The sequence below is a fragment of the Mustela erminea genome, chromosome 12 (assembly GCF_009829155.1).
Source record: "Mustela erminea isolate mMusErm1 chromosome 12, mMusErm1.Pri, whole genome shotgun sequence".
NCBI lineage: Eukaryota > Metazoa > Chordata > Mammalia > Carnivora > Mustelidae > Mustela > Mustela erminea.
Genome location: NC_045625.1, coordinates 23368619 through 23386872, shown reverse-complemented (window position 1 = coordinate 23386872; position 18254 = coordinate 23368619). Strand labels below are relative to the sequence as shown.

Sequence of the window (18254 nt, the reverse complement as noted above, 5' to 3'; positions counted from 1 at the left end):
GTGTAGATAAATCAAGATTTGAAATAAACAAACATTTGAAATCCAGCATATGTAGCAATGTTGTTGTTGTTGTTGTTGTTGTTGTTATTTGACAGAGAGAGACACAGAGAGAGGGGGAACAGAAGCAGGGGGAGAGGGAGAAAAAGGCTTCCCGCCGAGCAGGGAGCCTGATGTGGGCCTCGATCCCAGGACTCTGGGATCACGACCTGAGCTGAAGGCAGATGCTTAATTACTGAGCTATGTAGGTATCCATGTAGCAATATTATTTAAAGAGTCTCACAGTGCCTGGTTGGCTCAGTCAGTGGAGCGTGTGACTCTTGATCCCAGGGTTGTGAGTGTGAGCCCCACATTGGGTGCACAGATGACTTAAAAATAAAAATCTTAAAAAGAGGGGCGCCTGGGTGGCTCAGTGGGTTAAAGCCTCTGCCTTCGGCTCAGGTCATGATCCCAGGGTCCTGGGATCAAGCCCCACATCCGGCTCTCTGCTCAGCAGGGAGCCTGCTTCCCTTCCTCTCTCTCTGCCTGCCTCTCTGCCTACTTGTGATCTCTGTCAAATAAATAAACAAAACTCTTAAAAAAAATAAAAAGACAGTCTTAACAACAAAAAAATACGATATAGTTTTAAGATATGTTTAAGTTCAAAAGCTATTGTATACATAAAGATGCTTAAAATAAAAATATTCGTTTTTAAGCTATGGACTTAAAGCGAGAGCTTAATATGATGGAATTCCTCAAGTTTCTCTATACATTAATATTTAAAAAGAACAACAAAAAAGAAAGCTTCCCTAGGGCGCCTGGGTGGCGCAATCTGTCAAAGACTCTTGGTTTTGGCTCAGGTCATGATCTCAGGGTCCGGGGATGGCGCTCCACGCTCAGCATTCAGTCTGCTTGACATTCTCTCTCTCCTACTGCCCCTCCCACTCATGCTCACTCTGTTTTTCTCTCAAAAAAATAAATTAATCTTAAAAAAAGAGAGAAAGAAAGAAAGCTTCCCAAAAGAATCAGGTTAAAAGATTCCATCACATCCTATGAACTATGCTTCTTAACTGTGAAAGTAATTTTCTTAAAAAGCTAGAAGAAGGGAGCCTGGGTGGCTCAATGGGTTAAGCCACTGCCTTCGGCTCAGGTCATAATCTCAGGGTGCTGAGATCAAGTCCCGCATCGGGTTCTCTGCTCAGCGGGGAGCCTGCTTCCCTCTCTCTCTCTGTCTGCCTCTCTGCCTACTTGTGATCTCTACCTGTCAAATAAATAAATAAATAAAATCTTAAAAAAAAAAAAAGGCTAGGAAGAAGACAGCCATGTGAAGTGTGACCCCTGAAATAATCTAGATAACAGATGGTTAACCCTAGCTGAGCTGCGTGCACAGCTCAAGAAGTGTAGCTAAAAGAAAAAAATTACCAGAGGAAGAAACTGCAAGAGCTGAGGACAAAGGAACCACCAGGGTCCCCTCCTCAGTTTTCCCTCCACTAAACCAAGGGATCTAGCACTAAAGAAATACCTACAAGAGCCTACACAGAAACTCTCTACTAACATTTACGAAAGATGGAAGGAATATATAACCCACAACGATGTGAGCACCAAGAACCTACTAAAAGAACCTGAGGGTACCTGGGTGGTGCAGTTCATTAAACGTTTAATTCTTGGTTTCCGATCAGGACCTAATCTCAGGGTCTGAAGATCAAGCCCACGTCTGGCACCACACTCAGTGTGGAATCTACTTGAGATTCTCTCTCCCTCTCCCTCTGCCCCTCCCGCTCATGCACACACTTTCTCTCAAAATAATTAAGTCTTGAAAAATAAAATAAAATAACCTGAATCTTGGGGGGGGGGCAAATTAAAAACAAACAAACAAAAAACACCCCACAACTTTAAATCAGAGAATGAAGAAAAAGAACTAATTACTACAAAAGAGGGGGAAAACCAAAACTATTTCCTACTTTATTTGAGTCATATCAATCAATAAAATAGTCTTTTGGTCTTAAAACGTTCACAGCTTCTGACCTGAGACTTCAGCTTTGGAACTTTACCAAATAAGAATGAATTCTGCAAAAGCCTTTATAACATAAAGAAGTCCATCACAGTATCATTTAGAATAGTGAAAAGTGGATAATCTAGTAAGTTCCACAGCTGGGAAGTGAGTAAGGAGGATTTACTCAATGAAATGTATGCAGCCATTAAAATTGGGTTTTGTAAACAAAACTATATAGTTAGAAACACTCCTAAGATATTCTTAAAGAAAAAGCAAAATACAAAAATCGCATACATATGACAGGATTGTATCTACTATGTGGTGGGAAGTAAAGGAAATGTACTAAGAAGTTAGTAGTTATATTTTCTTTTCTTTTTTAAAAATATTTTATTTATTTATTTGACAGACAGAGATCACAAGAAGGCAGAGAGGCAGGCAGAGAGAGAGGGAAGCAGGCACCCCACTGAGCAGAGAGCCAGACGCAGGGCTCAATCCCAGGACCCTGGGATCATGACCTGAGCCGAAGGCAGAGGCTTTAACCCACTGAGCCTCCCAGGCACCCCAGTAGTTATATTTTCATGGTGGTTTTACTTTTTTGTGTATTTTCCTAAGAGCCTTTAATGAGCACTAATTATCTTAACATCAAAAGGATATTAAAATATTCTTCAAGCAACTCCAGTAGATGATATATCAAGAGATCTTAAGCCCCAGTTAATATGAGCACCTGGGAAATGAGACCACAGCTGCTTCAAAATAGTTCAAGCCTGCAGAACCACACAAATTTAATCTGGTAATTCAGAGAATCTGAGGTAGGGCTGTAGAGCTCAGACCAAAATCTGAGTATAATAATAATACATTTATATAATACTTACTACGGACCAGACTCTGTCCTAATGCTTTATATATATATATGAACTCATTAAATCCTCATAACCCCTCAAAATCAGTATTATTACCATCCTCATTTTACAGATGAAAGAAACTGAGACTTTGGGGGCATCACATCCTCAAGGTAACACAGCTAAAAAGTGACAGAGCCAGGATTAGAACCCAGGAATCTGGATCCAGAGTCTGCTTTCTTAACAGTGAGGAGAAAGAAGGGTGTGTGCTAAAAAATTAAAGATGAACAGCTGCTCCAGTATTCACAAGCAAAAATAAAAAATAAAAAAGTCTGTTTTGGTGACTACAAATTGCTGAAATAAAAAATGATCCTCAGTAAATTTTTTCGTTTTCAATGTTATATCACACACTGGTTATCAGCCCACCCCATGAAACATTTAGTCAGTAATTCAGGTTAGAGACTGGAAGGCTTATTAAGTGAACTGCCAGGTTACACAAAACTGGGAACACTCAATAAAACTGAGATGACTACAATGATTCAAAATGATATTCTGAAGCTAGAAAAGGGCTAATTAAAATAAGATTAAATTTAATAGAAAGATCCAAAAGTTTGCTCTTAGGTTCAAAACTCAACTGCACAAGTATTGAACAGAAAAAGGACAGCTAAGCTACTTTCCAGTTCAGTGAGTCAGCAGTATAAATGGTGTGAGTGCCTCTTAATAACTCTCATATCAGGAGAAATGACTGTTTCAATGACTTTTGCACTACTGAACCATAGCAATAAAATTCAGAATGGGAAAGGAAAGAGAAATCACAACATAGGAGATACACATATACATGGGGGAGAAAAAATTGCTTAGCTTAGAAAAGAGAAGGAAATATCAAGATTTGATAACTATCTTCAAATAGCTAGGAGACTGTCTTCTGGGAGACACATTCGCCTTAATCGCCCATGGTCCTGAGCAGGAGAAATACGTGGGAATTAGGAAGCAGCGCATTTCAGCTCAATATGAGGATAAATTTTTCTAACAAACTATAGCTGTCTAAAAATGGAGTATTTTATTTGAGCAAAAGCTGTCAGGGATGACAAAGCAGGAGAGTCTGCTCTCCGTGAGACGCTGACCTAAAGGATCACAAAAGGCATATCTTTTCATACTTTAAGCCTATGATGTTTTAAAACTGATCTCCAATAAGTTTCTGATTCTTACCTTGACTCATAAGGAATCAGAGAAAAGACTTCATATTTCAGATTTTTTAAGGAAAAAGCATGGTCTAAAGAGAAGAACATATTTTCCCCTAGTAAACCTAAAACTCATGGATAACCTCATTTCAGTTTAAAATAACCACTTACTAAGGGCGCCTGGGTGGCTCAGTCGGTTACATGCCCGACTCTTGATTTCGACTCAGTTGTGATCTCAGGGTCATCGGGCTCTGCAGTAGGTGTAGAGACTGCTTAAGATTTCCTCCCTCTGCCCCTCCCCCACTGCTGCTCACATTCTTTCAAAAAAATAAATAAAAATAAAAAATAAAATAACAACTTATTAAATACACTCCCCAATTCCACTTCCAAACTTGGTTTACAGAAGCACTACAGACTGTGCACAGAGATATGAAAATGTTCACTATGGCAGCATAAAATATTAAAAAATTAATAACAACCTAAATGTCATTTTATAAGGGACTCTTTAAATAATGGTACCTCAAAAAACTGGAATAATTATTCAGACTTTCAGAGGCATGATGAATATCTACACTCAATGACACAGCATAAATGCATACATGTGTAAATTTACAATAGTGAAAATACACTTGCCAAAATATTTAAAAATATTATCTCTGGATGGTTGGATTTCTGGAGATAATTTGCTTATTTCTGTTTTTCCTCAAGTGCTGAATTTTCTAAGATTATTATCTTTATAAATTTTTTTAACTTAAAAAAAACTCTCTTGGCCTATGGATTTTTTCTTTCAATATTCTAAAGTGTCTCCTCAGAAAAGATGCACAGAATATTATTAATTCAAAAAGCATGACCATTTGTAAGCACCAGAGATTTTTCACTAAGCCATATTAAACAAATTATCAATGTTTAAAAAATTTTTATCAGATTATCCTAATACAAATTCTGAGCTATAATAATCTGATAGGGACACTTCCTGAAACACCTGGAAAAAAATTTTTTATACTATAGTACTATTAAAAAGAAAGAATTTTATCTAGAAGTGCTAACAAGGAAAGAGGTTCTCTAATACAATGATAAAGAGCAAGATGCAAACATATAAATATGTTACCAATTTTTGTTTGGTAAAACAAAACCCTACACTTTGTATGTTCACATAAGCATACAAATAAATTTAGAAGGCTATTCATCAAACAGTAACAGTAACATCTACACAGTGGAATGGTGGCAGAGAAAAGAAATTATTCACTTTACCATATAGACTTCTATGCTGCTTAAATTGATTCTTATGTAACAAACATGTTTTACTTGAACCAATTTTTGAAACTGCTAAATATTCTTTAAAACAACTTTACCAAAAATAAAGATTTGTACTTTCAAATTTCATACATAATTTCTAGGATGGATTCCTACAAGTGTGTCTTTAAGAGTTTTTTTAGCCTCTGAGCAAACCTGTTCAAGTATAAATTTATGTTTAGCCTCTGAGCAAACCTGTTCAAGTATAAATTTTCCTCCAGCCATAAATCAATGAACCACAAATTATAAATAAGAGGTCATACTTCCTCAAATTTATGTTCTTTAAAACAATGTATCCTTCTCAAATACACATTCAATACTCATTTTAAAGCACCCATGTGCACTAGATACCATATAAGATGCTCCCTAAAAACTGGAGGCATTTATTTAGCACTACAAGCAAGCTAATAAACAATCCAATTTCCTTTCATCTGGCTAATTAACCACATACGCTTTTCTGATTAATTAAAATATTAAATGCATTAGTAGACTTTGCCTTTGAGATTGCTGTATTTATCATCATGTGGGAATTAACCAGAAAAGCAACTCGGCTTGTTGCTGTTGCAGGTTTTTGTGAAACAGCTTCCCAAGTCTTACCAAGAGAAGAAAAGCACAGAGAACGATCCAAACTGCACAAACGTACAAGTCTCAAACCCTGGTAGCTTCAGGTACTTCGGCCTCCTTTAAATCAGCTTTATTCTAATTTGAAAACTGTACTCTTTTATGGTGTGGCAACTTAGAGTCAAGAACCTTTTCTAATCAGGGGCGCCTGGGTGGCTCAGTTGGTTGAGCTTCTGCCTGCAGCTCCGGTCATGATCCCAGGGTCCTGGGATAGAGACCTGCATCGGGCTCCCTGCTCAGCGGGAAGCCTGCTTCTCCCTCTCCCATTCCCCCTGCTTGTGTTCCTCTCTCGCTATGTCTATCTCTGTCAAATAAATAAATAAAATCTTAAAAAAAAAAAAAAAGAGGAAGAACCTTTTATAATCAAAGTCTTTGAAAAAGAACCTAAGCACTGGAAACTTTCCTCCTCACGGATACCAGGCGAGCAAAAACACACCTAGAAGAGGTTCAGAAGTGGGATGGAGGGGGCCTGGCTGGCTGACAGATGTGCACTTGCTAAGAGCCTTTTGAGCAACAATGACAAACACTTCGGAACCACACGAGGAACCTTAGAAATCATCCGAGCCAAACCCACACTTCACCAACTGGAGTTTAGTAGCTCAGAGAAGAGCCCTGGTCAATCCAAGGTCACAAAACAAGTTACTGACAGAGCTCGGTTTAGAATTTATAGTCTCAGGGCGCCTGGCTGGCTTAGTCAGAAGGGCAAGCGACTCTTTGATCTCAGTTCAAGCCCTATGTAGAGCAGAGAGATTACTTACAAAATAAATTAAATAAATAGAATTTACAGTCTTCTCGCCTTTCTTCGTACTTCTATATAAAGTAACATGGAAACAGTGGCATCAGGAACCATGGAGAAATCAAATCCATCACTACTGCAAAAACTGTACATGGTCTCCAAATATTCTAACATGTCTGCACTAAGGAGAGGAACATCAAAACACTCCCAGCAAAGGGGTGGGGGAGGGGTGGGTATTAGCTTTTTTTCAGTTTTATCTTGACAACTCCACATCATGGGAAGGTGCCAAGGGCCCCAAGGACTGTGTCACATGTGAGCATGGTGCAACAGGTGATTTTTTTTTTTTAAGTGTTTAGAAACCACTTACTAAGTCCATGCAAAATTCTAACATCTGAAACCGTTTAAAAGAGCTACTCATACCATAAATGACTAGTCTGTACTCGTAAGCAGGACAGAGTGTTAGGAGACTGAAGAAACCACAAGAGTGAGGTGAAAAGGAACTGAATTAGAAGAATAAGCAAAAAAGGAAAATACAGCTACTGAAGCCACTACAAAGGAAAACTATTTCCAAACCACTTGGAAATAGCTGAACAGATACAAGGATAAAAGAATAGATGACCAAGGTCACTAGATGACTAGAATCCAAGGGCCTTTGGGGAAACATCCGTGGTTAGTCCGGTCCTGATATTCTTTTATGTTTCTTTCCCCAAATAATTAAAATCAATTTTTATTTTAGAAAGTTAAATTAAAACATTTAAACACAATGTAGCAGGGGAAACCTTTTAAAAATTCTTACCAAAGGTTACTCAGAGAATTCCGATCACAAAAGGACTTACTAATAGGTCTGCTGAAGAGCTTTTACTGACAGAATAAATCAATCTCTTAGATCAATCTCTAAGTCAATCGCTGAACCAACAAAATTCCTCCCTCCTCCATAGAACAATTGTGAGAATAAAGCAACACCCATGAAAGCACCTAATCCGGCACCTGGCATATGATAGATTCTCAAAAGTTGGACCTTAAACGTATGAACTGTGGCTCTACAAAACGTAGATTTGTTTATATGTGACTTTTCTCCCTGCCCTTCTCATCTACGTCCCTCTTCGGCAGCAGGCTCAAATTTACAAGTTGTCTAGAAAACATGGACTCTTTTTCAATGCCAGCCCGCTCTGCTTGGGCTCAGAGAACCACAGCGACGGTGAACTATGAGATAGAAAAGTTAGAGTGGGCCCCTTGCCCAGTCACCCGACATTCCTCCATTTTGTGTCAAGCTTTAATCAGCCTTTTTGGCTAAGAGCTGAGGACTCTGTTTCCCAAGTACACCTCACCCCATCCAACCACCCATGCCTAAGTGCTGGTTCAAGAAACCACAACTGCGGGGCACCTGCGTAGCTCAGTGGGTTAAAGCCTCTGCCTTTGGCTCAGGTCATGATCCCAGGGTCCTGGGATCGAGCCCCGCATCGGGCTCTCTGCTCAGCGAGGAGCCTGCTTCCTCCTCTCTCTCTGCTCTCTGCCTGCCTCTCAGCCTACTTGTAATCTCTGCCTGTCAAATAAATAAATAAAATCTTAAAAAAAAAAAAAAAGAAAAGAAAAGAAACCACAACTGCAAGCCTCATTTCTCTCAAACTCAGATCAACCTAAGGGACCTTCTCATTCAATTTAACCCCCTCTACCACTCCCACTCACTTCTAGTTAACCCATACAGTTTCTGTTATAATGGTTCTCTTTCCCTACCCCACTTCTCCCATGCCCCATCACTGCAGTCAAACTGCTGTTTCAAGCCTTTTAAAAATCTTAATTAACTTGACTACCCTAACCCCCATTCCCTGCCACAAAATCAATATTGGCCCTTACTTCTCTTCCACTCATCCTCAACCCAGATTAGGGTAGTTAAGTAAAATACAAAAATGAGGGTTTCTCCTCTGTAAAGAGATACACAAAATGACATACACGCAGCTACAGGCACTTCCCCACTGGTACTTAACTTCCTCATCTCTTTTCACTGAGGGTAACTAGAAGAAATGCCCCCACTTTCCACTGATGCTGAAGTATGAAATTACACTATTCACACATTAGACCTTTTATTTTCCAATTTGCTACAGTTTGGTGGATACCCTGTTTGGCCTCGCCTAAAATAATTTGCACTAAATTGCAGTATCAACAGTAAAAATGTCAGCAGAAACCTTACATGTGTCTGCCTCTGACGAGACTGAATTTCTTGGATAGAAATCAAGTCACTGTATTTATATTTCTTTCTTTCTTTTTTTTTTTTTTAAAGATCGTACTTATTTGACAGAGAGAGATCAGAAGTAGGCAGAGAAGCAGGCAGAGAGAGAGAGAGGCAAGCAGAGAGACAGACAGAGGGGGAAGCAGGCTCCCTGTTGAGCAGAGAGCCCGATGCAGGGCTCGATCCCAGGACCTTGAGATCATGACCCGAGCCGAAGGCAAAGGCTTAACCCACTGAGCCACCCAGGTGCCCCTGTATTTATATTTCTTAACAGCATTCAGTATTCTGCCTTATATGAGCCATTCAATCAACTGAACTGTGCAACAAGGTAAAGGAGAAATAGCACTGAAGGTATAACAGGGCAAAGGAGACATGGCGTACTCCACAAAAGCAAAGCATGACTTTCTTCACACTGTGTGACCTCGGGAACAACCACATTCTCTGTGCCTTAGAAGCCTCTCCTGAAAAGTGGCAGGCATCTGGCAGTAAAAAGTGTATAAACTCCGGGATCTCTCCCATCTGACAATCCAGCAAGCCCTGTGAGTTCAAGTTCATTCCACATCCCTCCTTCCTATTACAATTGAAATAGCCCAGGCCACTTAGAGGCCAAATCTTGTCTATCTGATGACAGGCTGCATCCCAAAAGTATGGACGAGGGGTTCCCCACTACCTTGCTGGCCCATGACATGTGTGTGTGTGTGTGTGTGTCTTCTCCAGGAGAACATGTTCACATACAATTATATGCACCTTGAAGACAAGGCCTGCATCTTATTCCTTTAAAACCTCTACACAGGAGCGCCTGAGTGGCTTAGTCCTTAAGTGTCTGCCTTTGGCTCAGGTCATAGTCCCAGGGTCCTGGGATCGAGCCCTGCATCAGGCTCCCCGCTCAACGGGAAGCCTGCTTCTCCCTCTCCCACTCGCTCTGCTTATGTTCCCTCTCTCACTGTGTCTGTCTGTCAAATAAATAAAATCTTAAAAAAAAAAAAACAACCTACACAAAGCCTAGTATCCATCAACATGTTCAATCACCTTTTGATGGAAACTGAGAGGTGGCCCTGATAGAGCAAGGGAATACAGGAGTTCTGGGATCAAGCATCATTCTACAAATAACCTTGGCAAGTCAAAACCCTGTTAGACACATAAGGGGAATTATTTTGCAACTCGATGTCAAGGCACACTGAACACTGACAAAAGCGAATAAAATTATTCTTAAAGGGTATTGTTTATTGACAAATTAGCCTTATTGACAAAATAGCCAAATTAGTTTAACAAATGTGCATTAAACAGCCACCTGTTTTTAACAGTCCTCAGTTAAACAGCTGGGTATTAATTGGTCTACAATCTAGTCTGAGTTAGGAAGTATGCCCCTAGATTATCTTCAAAATCCCTTCCAATTCTAAAGCTCCCTAATTTTCTAAGAAAATAAGCTCAGAGTGATCCAAGAATCACAAATGTGCCACTCCTTCACCCAGCCTGCGTAAGTAATCCAGGCGGGAGGCGAGGTACTGTGGTACAGCTTTCCCTCCGCAGGTGGTTCCCAAGAAGTAGACTGTGGCGTGAAGCAAGCCTGGGGCCTCTCATCTGAACTCAGAAACTGCACAGGCCTTTGAAGAATGCTTTGTTTTAGGACTTGAGCAACTGGAGTCAACCGCTCCCTTCCTTGTCCCTAACTAGCCCTGGCCTGCCTGGAACAAAAAAAAAAAAAAAAAAGGTCACCTGTCCCATCTGCAGAATGTCAAGCTGGACTAGGATCCGTTAGGTCCCTTCCCGCTGCCATCCAGAAAGTCCCCTGTGAGAACTGAAGATGGCCGGGGCCACCACCACCCTGCCCCTCCTCTGGCCAGGGGTAAATTCAGGTCCACCCGCCCATGCTCAAAACTCAAACCTGCAGAGCCGCACTGCGATTCCCCCCACCTGGGGACACGTCCCCAGGAGAGGGTCTATTAAGATGGGGCCGGGGGACAGGGAGGCTGCTGCGAGCCACACCCGCTCTCTCTTTGAAAGGAAGCGGGCCGAGGTCTTCAGCAGCACGGGAAGGAGGGCTGGGTCCCCGCGCTGGTGAGGAGGTGCTGCAGGACCGCACCGCCGGGACTCGGGGGTGTGTAGTGCGGGCCGCCGCGCGCCCGCCGGGCCCACGGACGGAGGCCGGGCCGCCGCTCACTCACCCACAGGCTGCTGAAGTAGTCCAGCCCGCGGCAGATGAGCGCGCCGACGTGCGCCAGCAGCACCTGCACGCCCAGGTAGCTGCCGAGGCTGTAGAGGCCGTAGAGCAGCGGGCCGCCCGCGCCCAGCAGCAGCAGCAGGCGGCGGCGGCGCAGCGCCTGCTCGCCCAGGGCCTCGACGCCGTAGTCGGCGAAGCAGAGCGGCAGCAGCAGCGCGGCCAGCACGATGGGCGTGTGCGCGCGGTGCAGGCGCTGCAGCCAGTGGCGGCCCAGGCGCGTCAGCGAGCTCTTGAAGGGGTGCAAGAAGGTGCCGCACAGCACGGCCCACAGCAGCGGCCGCAGGAAGGCCTCCAGGATGAAGTAGACGAGCACGGCGGCGCCGCAACACAGGCACACGAACAGCACGGCCCCCGTGTTGTAGAAGGCCTGCTTGATGGGCTTGTCGAAGCGCAGCGCCAGCGCCGGCGTCCTCGGCGTCTCCCCGCAGCAGCCGCCGCCGCCTCCCGGGCCCACCGCGCGCGGGACCCGCAGCACCCGGCCCGGGGAGCCCCGGGGACTGGGCGCTTCGGCAGGGCCGCTGCCGTCAGCCATGGTGGCTCCGCTGCCGCCGCCAAGAGGCGGTACTGGGAAGCCGAGCCGGAGGCACCGGGGAGAGGCAGGGCGCACCGCGCGCAGCATTATGGACGTTGTAGTTTCTAGCTGGGCACTCAGCGCCTACAAGACCCTTAAAGAACTACAACTCCCAGAAAGTCTGGAAAGAGTTCTTTCGCCCCCGGGTGCCTTCGCCTATTGGTCCCTGCAGATGCAGGTAACAGGTTTCCAGTCTCAACATCTTCCAGGAATGTGGTGCAAAAATGTCGCTTCACCCATTGGTTAAAGTCAACTTTTCAGGAGGCGGAATTTCCAAAGAGGCACTATATTCGCAGATCGAAATTCTAGGCTGTACTTTAGAATCCCCGGGGTGGCGAGGATGGGCCGGGGGTTGGGGGGTAGTACTTAAGAGAGACGGATCCCCACATTCAGTTCTCTTGATTTATTTAAGCAAAGTGTTTGCTCCCGTGCAGTACTTAAATAACGATTACCATACCGCAGACTCTGTTCCAACGTCCTCATTCACTGAATCCTTTGAACAACCCTCCAGTTATTATCCCCACTTTACAAAAAAGAAAACTGAGGCACAGAGAAGTTAAGTACTTTGCCAAGGGCACACAGCTACTGAGTAGCAAAGGCATAATTCAAGCGCGGAATCTGACTCCTAAGTCTGTTGTCTTACCTGTTGTACTAATTGGTCTGACTAGTGATCTCTGGCATGTTATTTAAAGCTCCCCAGTGCACTATAAAGTACAGCTACTGTTGACATTGGGGGCAGATGTCATGTGAGCGAATCTAAACTCCTAAAAGAGCTCGAGATTAGATTCTCAAACTGCTGTTTCTTATTGAGACCCGGGGTCAGATTAGTTAAGTCCCCAATCCTGATTTCCCATCTGTCACGTGAATACGATAATAATAGAAGCTCTTGTCTCAGGAGAGAAAAAGAGAAATCTCTAGGGCAATGCAAGGTTCTTTTTTATGTTAGAAAGATCCTGGGATCCAGCCCTACTACTCACACCCCAACCAACATTTTTATTAAAAAAGAAAGAAAGAAAGAGCGGGAGGGAGGGAGGGAGGAAGAGGAAGAAGGGAAGGGAGGAAGGAAGGAAGGAAGGAAGGAGAGAGAGAAACAAAAAAAAGAAAAGAAAATGAAAGGAAAAGAAAGGAGTGGAATATACCTGAGATTCTCTCCCTCTCTGTCTGCCCCTCCCCCGGCTCGTGCAATGCTCTCTCAACCTCTTTCACTCTCTCTCTCTCTCTCTCTCTCTCTCTCTCAAACAAATAAATCTTTAAAAAGAGAGAGAAAAAAGCAAGCAGGCAAGCTTTACTGAGTACTCAATATGTGACTGGTTTGAAACCCTGCAGTTTACATATTTTCTGTTTTCAGTAAGTTTTCCTATAAATTTAAACATAATTTGTTTCTTTTTAAGTAGACGGACAATACCATTATTCACAGTTTTCAGATGAAGAAACTGTTGCTTACTAAGACTTGGAGACAAGGGGAGTCAGGAGATAAAGTAAAAGAAAAAATAATACCTTTCTATCTCATTTTTTTTAGGTTTCAGGTCCCAGCTCTTGTTCTTCAAGTGATCTTTGCACTTTGACTCTGTAAATATATTGCTTCAGTTGTCTTACATTTTTGCTTTGCTTCTTTACTTTGTCCAGGGCTGCTGAGATTATATTACAATCGTGGTCATGTTTGTTTTTAGTGCCCATTTTACATTGGCCCCAAGCTCCTATTTATATCACAACAAGGTCTCAGCCTCTTCCCCAAAAAGTCCTCAGTAATGAGTAGAGAATCCCAAAGATGGTGCCTCACATATATCCAGCGACAGGAGTCAACCACCAACCACCCTGTGTCCTCCCTGCTGCCCAAACAGCTCCCTGCTTCCTGTATCTGTCATAGGATTGCCAGTGTGTGTGTCACTATTCCCAGATCCTGGATACTCCTGAACTTCTAATCCTCAGCGTGCCAAAGAGCTGGGCTCCACTCAGAGAGGAGGAAGAATTCCTCCTCCCTGACTTGCCTACCCTGTGTCCCTTTGTGACCCAAGCCCTTCACCAGGCCACTTGTGTTCAATTTATTATGACTCTCCTCATGAGAGTTCCTTCCTTGTCTGGTCTTCTGTCCGCTAGTCACAGGGTCTCAGAACCTATCAAGACCCAGTATCCCAGGTCTTCCTCCAACCAAAGACTCAACTCTCTCCCTCTAGTTACAAATAAAGAAAAACAAAATGAAACCAAAAGAAAAAGTCCCAACAGCTCCATTTTACATAACAAAAGGCTTTACAAACAGAAACTGACTTAGGTATGCATTGGGCCCTGGGGGTGAGGGGGAGATTAGGGAAGTTAGGGCACAGCAGTAAGGTTGCCTAAACTCTGTTAGGGTCCCAGCTCAGCAAACCAAAAACTCCCTGTCATGGTGTTCTGCTTCCAAGCCTCAGCAAAAGGCAAAATTGCTGAACATTTCAAAACTGTTCTAATGGCCAAAGCAATCGAATTGACAGGTCTCCAATAGAATTTCTAGTCAAGAATGGAATTCTAACAGAAATGATGACAGATGAACTGGAAACAAACTAGACTAATGTTGATATGGCCTATCTTAAAGTTCCCACAGAATTTTGTTCCCCACGCTATGATTGTACTTACCACACTGTGGTCAAGGTCAGTGGTTTACATGGGTTTGCTTCATCTCTGTTTCCCCAGCACCAGACATAGCATATGAGTTTTGTAGTATAGAGTTTGCTGAGCAAGTGGATGAATGAGTGGTAGCCTTTCAAAAAGCCTGTTACTGAAACACTGAATGCCTGGTAGAGGCATTCTTGAGGTTGAGAGCAGAGCAAATTAAAATACTAGCTGTAAGTCCCACAAACTACATTTGAGAAGAGTACACACAGTCCATTCAATTCTCTAGCTGACAGGACATGGGCCTCTAGGCTTCTCCTCCAAAACGTGAGACTACTTGAGCTTTCTTTGTTTACCTCACATAGCAACTCACTCCAGCCACTTCAGGCAAGAAGGGCCTCCATGGACAGCCAGGACACAGTACAGGTGAAATGGGCTCAGGAGGGGACCAAGCTGACTCTGGGATCACACTACCATTGGCCTTCCTGTTGCGTGAACCCATCAATTCTCTAATCATTGAAGCCAGTTTCACTCGGGTTTTACATTTCTGGCAACAGAAAGCTTTCTGGCAGATAAAATGATAACACCTACATCATTGGTTGCTGTGAGGATTTTCTAAGAGTATCTAAAGCAGCAGCATGTGCCTGGGATATGGCGAGAACCTGATAGGGGCTCTCGGGGTGACACAGTGGCTGTCCTGAAGCCACAGAGGCAGTTCTAAACAACAGTTAACGTTCACAGACCACCTCCCCCACCCACCCCGGCCCACTTCCTGAAGGTATGAAGATAAAGCCCCAGGGATAAAGCAAATACAGGCAGAAGAGGATTCTCCCAGGCATTGTATCTTGGAGTTCTCCAAGTGTCTTTACACACAGTTATTGAGCTGTGCTAAGCCCCTGCTTTGTACAAAATCTGGTGCTGACAATAGAGTGTATATGAACCAACAAAGGAAAGAAAAGAGAAAAACCAAAAAGCAGGCTTTTAACTATAGGGAACAGATGGTTACCAAGTCGGGGAATGAGGAAAGTGGTAAAGGAGATTAAGAGGAGACTCCTTGATGAGCACTGAGTAATGTACAGAATTGTTGACTCACTGTATTGTACACCTGAAAGTAATTTTTTTTTATATTTTATTTATTTGTCAGAGAGAGAGAGCGAGAGCGAGCACAGGCAGACAGAGTGGAAGGCAGAGTCAGAGGGAGAAGCAGGCTCCCTGCGGAGCAAGGAGCCCGATGTGGGACTCGATCCCAGGACGCTGGGATCATGACCTGAGCCGAAGGCAGCTGCTCAACCAACTGAGCCACCCAGGCATCCCACACCTGAAAGTAATTTAACACTGTATGGTAACTATGGTGGAATTAAAATAAAAAAAATAAAACAAAACAAAAACCATGGAGTGTGTATGTCAGGTATAAAGTGATACATATGTACAGTGAAGGAGGAGAGATCATGGGAAAAGTAATCAAACAGGTATTGCAATTCCAAAGAGGAGTTACCTTTTCGCTAAGTTCAAGGCAGACATTGCTAATCAACCACTGATCTCTTTCTCCCTCTGCCTAGACATAGCCTCAAAATCCTCAGCAGAACTTTCTAGGGAACCACTATCAACTGAACAAAGTAGGCACACAAGATGAAACTTATTTGCCTTTCCTACTATAACTAATCATGGAGTGTCTGATACTAGATAAAAATGGCAAACTAAAAAGGTAGGTGCCTGGTGTAGAAGAAGAGTTTGGGAAGTTAATTAGTGTGTGTATCAGAAAATAGAGATTAAAAAAAAATCTCAATGGCTAAAGGACAAATATTGCAAATAAGTCTGCTACCATCAGGCCTTGTCTGACTCCCTAACTTCTCCCCTTCCCTCTTCTTTTCCCATGCTGGGACACAGGACATCACTGACAGTGTGGGTCCTGCCAGTTCACTGAGTGGAGTGTAGCCTTTCCTGCCTCCAGGTTCCTTACCTTCTAGTCTGTGACATCCAGCTTTCGCGAACCTACATGCCATGACAACAGATAATTTTACTAGTTAATGAAAAGATTAGTGAAGAGATTATCAAATTTGGTTCAGTCGACTTAACTGAGACCCATGTACCCAGGAGAGAGCCAGTGAATAAGCAGCAGCTTGGGTAGTCCTTTTGGGAAAACACACACACACACACACACACACACACACACACACACACGTTTTTTGTTTTTTTTTTTAAAGTCTGCAACCAGTGGGTCACCTGGGTGGCTCAAGTTGGTTAAGCATCTGCATTCAGCTCAGGTCATGATCTCAAGGTCCTGGGATTGAGCCGAGCCCTGCATCAGGCTCTCTGCTCAGTGGGGAGTCTGTTTCTCCCTCTCCCTCTGCTCTTCCCCCACCCCTGCTTGTGCTTACTCTCTCAAATTAAAAAAATAAATAAATAAAATATCTATCTATCTATTTATTTATTTATTTGACAGACAGAGATCACAAGTAGGCAGAGAGGCAGGCAGAGAGGGGGAAGCAGGCTCCCCGCAGAGCAGAGAGCCCGATGCGGGGCTCTATTCCAGGACCCTGGGATCATGACCTGAGCCGAAGACAGAGGCTTTAACCCACTGAGCCACCCGGGCGCCCCAAAAAATAAATAAAATCTTTAAAAAAAAAAAAAAAAGTCTGGGACACCTGGGTGGCTCAGTCAGTTTGGTGTTTGCCTTCTGCTCAGGTTGTGATCTCAGGGTTCTGGGATCGAGTCTCACACCAGGCTCCCTGGCCGGTGGAGAGTCTGCTCATGCTCTCTCTCTCAAATAAATAAATAAAATCTTAAAAAAAAAAAAAAAGTCTGTAACCAAGATAGCTCCATTCAGGAAAATGGGTGAATTTTGTGATTAACAAATCTGTGCTGAAAGCCAGAGTGCCTATCCAGAAAGTAGGTGGTCTTCAGTGTCCTTTGTTGATAGCTGTTGATAGCTATCTTCCCAGGAGATATTTACATTTTATCTGGAATGGCTGAGTTTGAGAATTACAGATCAGAATTTAGAATTCTTAGCCTGCCTTTTCCTTGGCTCTACTCCCAACAATATACTCGAACGAAGACTGAGGCCACCCAATGTATAAACACCCACACTTCTGGGTAAGTCAGAGTAAACCACGCTTCTGAAAACCAGAAGATGCTGAATGCATTTCAGATTGGCCGGAGTAATCCTTCTTTATTTAGAAATAAACTATTTGTGTTTGAGAATCAAGTCTTGCTGGGTTTGAATCCTAAGTACCACCTGTTTGTATGTTCTTGGTCACACGGTGAGGTCACCGGCACCTCTGCGCGGTCTCTGCTACCATCTCCGCCCTCCTGCTCCATTCAGTTCTCTCTCTTGCAGGCAGTGTGACCTTTCTCAAATACAATGGAATCCCTTCAAAACCTCTTTACCCCATGGAGGAGTCCAAGCTCTTTACTCCGGCTTCCTGTGTGATGGGCCCACACTCACCCCCAGCTCTCCGCATCCCTGCCTTGTCCCTTATCCTCCGATACTTTGGTGGAAAGAAAACTGGTCCTGTCCCAACCTATCAGGTGTGTTACCTTAGGCGGTAAAAGGCACTCAGCACTTGAAAGATTTTGAGATAAGATATTATTCTGGGTCAAATGGGTGGGGCCTAAATGTAATCTTAAATATTTTCATCAGAGGGAGGGGAGAGATTAGGCTACAGAAAAGCAGCAGCAATCTGACCAAGGATGCAGAGAAATTGGAGTGGTGGGGCCAGAGGCCAAGGAATGCCCAGAAGTACCAGGCAAGAAAGGGTCCTCTCGCCTGGAGTTCCCAGAAGAAATCAGCCCTGCCATCATCTTGATTTTAGCGCCCTGAAATTCAGTTCAAACTTCTGGCCTCCATAATAGAAACAGAACCCAGTTCTGTCGTTTTAAGCCACTACATGTATGATGATTTGTTATATTTGTTATATTTGGTAATATAAACCTTCTCAAACGGCGGTGGTCCCAGACACATCCTACTGGCTTTTCTTCTGGGGCTGCTCTCCTCTTTCGTGGAGACGCAT

The 18254-nt window shown here is 43.4% G+C and overlaps 1 protein-coding gene across 4 annotated transcripts in view; it reads right to left on the bottom strand.

Annotated features, from left to right (window-relative positions):
• Window positions 1-11671, bottom strand: part of TMEM245 (transmembrane protein 245) — a 98442-nt gene extending 86771 nt beyond the window's left edge. For all 4 annotated transcript variants that reach the window (XM_032307537.1, XM_032307539.1, XM_032307538.1 and 1 more), the window contains exon 1: window positions 11032-11671. In XM_032307537.1, the coding sequence (XP_032163428.1) occupies window positions 11032-11619 (588 nt within the window). In that variant the 5' untranslated portion in view covers window positions 11620-11671. The remainder of the gene's footprint in view (window positions 1-11031) is intronic.
• Window positions 11672-18254: the final 6583 nt, after the last annotated feature.